At 41.6% G+C, this 6,094-nt stretch overlaps 1 protein-coding gene across 1 annotated transcript; it reads left to right on the top strand.

Annotated features, from left to right (window-relative positions):
- Nucleotides 1–3,442: 3,442 nt before the first annotated feature.
- LOC140877490 (uncharacterized) lies at nt 3,443–5,694 on the top strand. Its single transcript, XM_073281025.1, has 5 exons — nt 3,443–3,685; nt 3,727–4,442; nt 4,644–4,788; nt 5,014–5,448; nt 5,569–5,694. Exons 1-5 carry the CDS (start codon nt 3,443–3,445, stop codon nt 5,692–5,694), a joined length of 1,665 nt encoding a protein of 554 aa, XP_073137126.1.
- Nucleotides 5,695–6,094: the final 400 nt, after the last annotated feature.

Genomic DNA, 6,094 nt, shown 5'->3' with positions numbered 1-6,094 from the left:
TGATCTGGTTGGCTAAGTAGGTCGTAAAAGAAAAATGACCTCCTGGGAAGGTCTAGTGCATGAAGTTGCTGAGATTGTGCTGCTTGATCTGGTTGGCTAAGTAGTTCGTAAAAGTGAGATACCAGATTTTAACGGGTAATACTGTCTCTGTTGGGACAGAGCTGGCGATAGGTAAAAGATAAGACTGATCTCAAAGAGATATAAGACAACACCAAGAAGTAAGACACACCCCTCACTGGACCCATGGGCTTAACAACCCGACTCATTTGTGTTGCCACATGTATAAGGAAATAAAGTTGTGCCTTGGCTAACAGCTATAGTTTTTTGCCTAGTGGTAAGCGCTTGATCCTAACAACTGGTTTTTTGGAAAGCGGCAAGCGATCTGTCCTACAATTGATATGAGAGCCAAGATCATGGGTTTAATTCTCATTTATTGAAAAGAGTGCAATTATTGGGAAATAGATTATTCGTGTGCAATAATTGTCCTTGCTAGATAGACCGATCGAACCATGACGCTTTATGTAAGGTATAAAAAGTCTACTAGCTTAATCACGATTAATTATTTTAATTATATGATTTAATGCATGTTATTTATAATATTAATTGTTATGTGAATTATGTGTTATATTATTTTTTTAAAAGTTTTAGGTTGGTTTTAATTTTGGGTCGTAGGGACGAGCCTAGCCTTGAAACGAGTTAAGAAAAATATTTTAAGTAAAGTTAGTAGATGCAAAAGTATTTTATTGAGAGAGTAAAATTTTTTTAAAGAATTTTAAGTGTAACTAATGGGCCGTGTTGGAGCCCATTAGTCACAGAGGAAAAGCGTTCAAAATTTTTCTGAACTCTCATTTGAACGCTTACTCTTCTTTCTCAAAATCTCTCTCAAACACCGCGATCTCCAAGCTAGGGTTCTTCGGCTTCTCAAGGCTAGATCGTTCCGCAGTCCAGGTTAATCCCAATCAGACGATCCAGGCAAGTTTTTACTATTTTTAAACCCATTCAAGAATATAGTTATTTTCAAGATAAAACCCTAGGTGTTTGATTGATGATCTATGAATGTTTTCTTGAAAATTTTATGAGTATGTTGTTTGATTGTGATACGAGAAGCATTCCTGATGTTTTCGTTTCAAGTTTTTTGAGTTTTGAATGATTTGAAGGCAAGAAATCAGATTGTTGGGGTAAAAGTTGAATGAGGGTTTTTGATTCAAAATCTTTGAAATGGTTGTTGTTTTGGGAAAAGTTATTTTGAAGTTTTGATGTTGTTGAATGGTATTTTGATGGAAAAACGTCCCAAAGCATTGTGGGTTTTGAAGAAAGTGCAGAAAAGATCAGTTTTCGGAATCAGACATCGCGACGGCGCTCCCGCGCTGCCGAGCAGCGCGCCCGCACCTGAGCTGCGAAATTTCTGCGCACAGACAGGGCGCCCGCGCCGCTTTGTCGCAAGAAGTCGAGCGGGCGGCGCGTCCGCGCTGCAGAAGTAGCGCGGCCGCACAGGGCTGGCGCACCCTCGCTACTGAGACAGCGCGGCCTCGCCTCAGACTCGATTTTCCCATCCCATTTTACGAGTTTTTGAGTCCTAAAAATCATGATTTTGATATTTTAAGGTATTTTAATTATTTTTAAGAATGTTCATGAAGAATGTTAAAGTTTTCAAGGTCCGAAACGGACGGAATGCCTCACGTGCATCGGTCAAGTAATGTATTGCATGATTATGTGATTTTTTCACGAAAGCTAATTTCTCATGAAATGTTTTGAAGGAATTTAAGCATGTAGCATCACGAGAAATTTTATGAGCATGTTACGAGGTTTATGAAAATGATATGATATGATTTGATAAGATGAATGATATGATACATGGAAAATATTTTGATGAATTATGCATCTTGTGGTGATTATATGGGATATGCACTTCGGGATGAGCTCCGGAGCGGCTATCCAAACATGGCTCACGGGATGGTTATACGGGGTATGCACTTCGGGTTGAGCTCCGAAGCGGCTATCCAAAGAATGAAAGTTTACGGGCGTAATGCCATATGCTTGTTGATCAACAGAAAACTATGAATGGCTCGTTATGATGGTTACCACACTACTCAGACTTCATCTCCCCAAATATTTTTATGATATGGCTATATTAAAGTTATGTTTATTGCATGGGAGTTTAAGTTAATGTTTTCCTTTTAAAGTTAGAAAATCCTTTTCTGCATGCTCTTGCTGAGTCTTTCGACTCACTATACTTAAATGATGCAGGTAATGATGATGTGGATGTTTTTATTGATGATTATGTGGGCGGACATGAAGAAGAGGCAGAGGTCGGTCCAACGGGCAATGCATGAGTGTGAATGCTTTAGAATGGAATATGTTTTAAACCTTTTTATTTGATGAGAGGCAAACAAGTTTTAATTTTGTTTTAGTTGATGGACATGTTTTGGCAAATATTTTTAGATGCTATTTTATTTTGTGCACATTTTATACGCTATTTTAATAAATAAGATGATGCTTCCGCAAAGTTTTTATTTTTACCAAATTTTTAAGTAAGTATGTTTGAGTAACGTTTCGATTGAGAAATTGGGACGTTACAACTTGGTATCAGAGCAGTTCGCTCTGGGTTTGTCGCACACATGCATTCTCGCCACGACCCTATGCTTCGTCTTCATGTCTGTAAGTTCTATGTTATGGATTTTTAAAGATGCATGATAGCTTTTGCGATTAATATTTATACATGTTAATTAGGATGTTATGTTTAAATAATGTAATTAAGCATGTGGACTGTATGGACATCAGGATCATGGATAACCGTAGGAATCCGAACAATGAGGACAATCAGAATAACCAATTTTTGGCTGGGTTGGCGACTCTGTTGCAAGAGCAGAGTAGAGCCCAAGGGGAGCAGATTCAACAGTTAATTCAAGCACAAGCGGGAGGACGGAACAACAATCAACCACTACTGACTAATCCGATCTTTAAACAGTTTAAGGATCTAGGGCCGCAGGAGTTCAGAGGAGGGGCTGATCCCCTTGTAGCCGAGGAATGGGTGCAGTCAGTGGAGACCATTTTTTACTACATGCAGCTCACTAATGCAGACCGTGTGAGGTGTTCCATCTTTATGTTTCGTGATGATGCAAGGGTTTGGTGGCAGGGAGCCCGTTCTGCTATGGATATGACTACGTTGACTTGGAATAGATTCAAAGATGTGTTCTATGGGAAATATTTCACTATCAGCACCAGGACTAGACTTGCTAGAGAATTCCTGGAGCTCCGCCAAGGGAGCATTTCCATTGCTGAGTATGTGAAGAAGTTTGAAAGGGGGAGGTATTTTGTGCCCATGATTTCGGGTAATGCTGGAGAGGATTTGAAGCATTTCACGGAGGGACTGAATGCCACAATTTGTCGTGATGTCAGATTGAGTGGGGCACAAACGTACTGAGCAGCAGTCGATGAGGCTATGTTGTCAGAAAAAGATGGGAATGATATTATCAAAGAATCGCAAGCGAAAAGAGCCAGTTACCAAGGGAGAGAACAACAAGGGTCTAGTCGGAAGAGGCCGTACCAAGCTCTAGCTCATAGGAGACCGCAGCAGCAGCAGCGCCAAAACCCCAATCAGGCGCGACCTCAGGGACAGAATCAGCCGAACGCCAATGCTCCAAGGCCGGCGAATGCACCTATCTGTCAAAAGTGTCACACTCAGGTCAATGCATGCTTGGGACCAATACTTGCTTTCTTTGCAAGAAGCCAGGGCATTTCGCCAAGGATTGCCCGCAGTCAAAGGATCCTATCAGGGGAAGAGTGTTTGCTATGACTCACGATCAGGTTGACCCAGATTCTGCAATTGTCATAGGTATGATCCGTATCGCTGGTTTACCTGCTTTCGTGTTGATTGATTCAGGAGCTACGCACTCTTTTATATCTGTTAATTTTATGATGAAATTGGGGGTCTTGCCGGATGAATCTATTTCAAAATTTTGTGTGTCGTTACCCTCAGGAGAAGAACTGAAAAGTAGTAGTGTGGTAAGAAATTGCAAGGTTCAGATGCAAAGTCTAGTTTTGTGTGCAGATTTTATTGTTTTGAAAATGGTGGATTTCGATGCGATTTTTGGGATGGACTGGTTGTCTCGGCATGAGGCTATTATTGACTGCAAACGGAAAACTGTCTCATTGAAAGATCAGAATGGGAAACCGTTTGCGTTTCGCACTACCTCTAAGAAGAGCGCACCAGGTATGATTTCTGCAGGAATAGCCTGGCAATTATTGAGTAATGGGTGTACAGGCTTTCTTGCGAGTCTAATTGGTGATCTGGAGGTACAACGACCAAAACTTGTGGAAGTGGAGGTAGTGAAGGACTTTCCAGAAGTTTTTTCCGATGATGTTGCGGGATTGCCTCCAGCCAGGGAAGTCGAATTTGGGATAGAATTGTTGCCTGGAACTAAGCCAGCTTCTAAGGCACCGTACAGATTGGCACCGACCGAGATGAAAGAATTGAAGGACCAGTTGCAGGAATTACTGGATAAGGGGTTCATCAGACCGAGTGTATCGCCTTGGGGTGCACCGGTGTTGTTCGTCAAGAAGAAAGTTGGGTCAATGAGATTGTGCATTGACTACAGAGAACTGAACCGAGTTACAGTAAAGAACAAATATCCTTTGCCCAGAATAGACGACTTGTTCGACCAATTGCAAGGGGCAGAGGTGTTCTCAAAAATTGATCTGCGATCAGGTTACCATCAGCTGAAGGTAAAGGATGCAGATGTGCAGAAGACAGCATTCAGGACTCGCTATGGCCACTATGAGTTCTTGGTAATGCAGTTTGGGTTGACCAATGCACCAGCTGTGTTCATGGATTTGATGAACAGGGTGTTTCAACCTTTCTTGGATCAGTTTGTCATAGTCTTCATAGATGACATATTGATATATTCTCGCAGTAGGGAGGAGCATCGTCATCACTTGGCTACGGTGTTGCAAATTTTGAAAGAAAAGCAACTGTATGCTAAGTACAGTAAGTGTGAATTCTGGCTGGAGCAGATTTCATTTTTGGGTCATATAGTTTCAGCTAAGGGGATCGAGGTGGATCCGTCGAAGGTGGAAGCGGTTCGTAATTGGTCTGCCCCGAAGAATGCTATAGAAATACGAAGTTTCTTGGGTTTAGCAGGCTACTACAGGAGATTTATTCAAGACTTCTCCAAGATAGCCCTACCACTGACTTCCTTAACTCGAAAAGGTGTGAAGTTTGTGTGGTCAGGACAATGTGAGAAGAGCTTTACAGAATTGAAGGAAAGACTGATTTCAGCGCCAGTGCTAGCAATTCCTGAAGGCACGGGTCGCTTTGTGGTTTATACCGATGCTTCTAAGAGTGGATTAGGAGCTGTGCTGATGCAGGATGATAAAGTAATAGCATATGCATCTCGACAGCTAAAGGTCCATGAGAGGAATTACCCGACTCATGATCTTGAGTTGGAGGCAGTTGTTTTTGCTTTGAAGCTATGGAGACACTACTTGTACGGCAAAAGGTGTCAGATTTTCACTGATCACAAAAGCCTAAAATATTTCTTCACTCAAAAAGAGTTGAATATGAGGCAGAGGCGATGGCTGGAATTAGTGAAGGACTACGACTGTGACATTAACTACCATCCTGGTAAGGCTAATGTTGTAGTAGATGCCTTGAGTCGCAAGTCTGCAACATTGAACCAATTGACAGTGCAATAGGAGTTGATTTTTGAATTTGAACGTATGAGTTTGGAGGTATTTGAACCAATGGAGGTATGCACTCTAGCAGCCTTAACAGTAGTACCTAGTTTGCTTGAGAGAATCAGAGTAGGCCAAGCTTTTGATGAACAGTTGACGTTGTGGAGGAACAAAGATGAAGCCAAGGGTGGTACATTGTACACTGTCAAAGATGGAATTGTTCATCACCGAGGTAAAATGTGGGTGCCAGCAGTAGACTCATCGAGAGTGGAAAGTGATGACTGAAGCCCATACTGTTCCATATTCCATTCATCCAGGAAGTACGAAAATGTATAAGGATCTGCAATCCTTATATTGGTAGTCAGGTATGAAGAAGGATATCGTAGAATTTGTGAGTGAATGTTTGACTTTTTGACAGGTA

Source organism: Henckelia pumila, chromosome 2 (genome assembly GCF_033568475.1).
Source record: "Henckelia pumila isolate YLH828 chromosome 2, ASM3356847v2, whole genome shotgun sequence".
Lineage (NCBI taxonomy): Eukaryota > Viridiplantae > Streptophyta > Magnoliopsida > Lamiales > Gesneriaceae > Henckelia > Henckelia pumila.
This window is presented reverse-complemented; position numbering and strand designations above follow the sequence as displayed.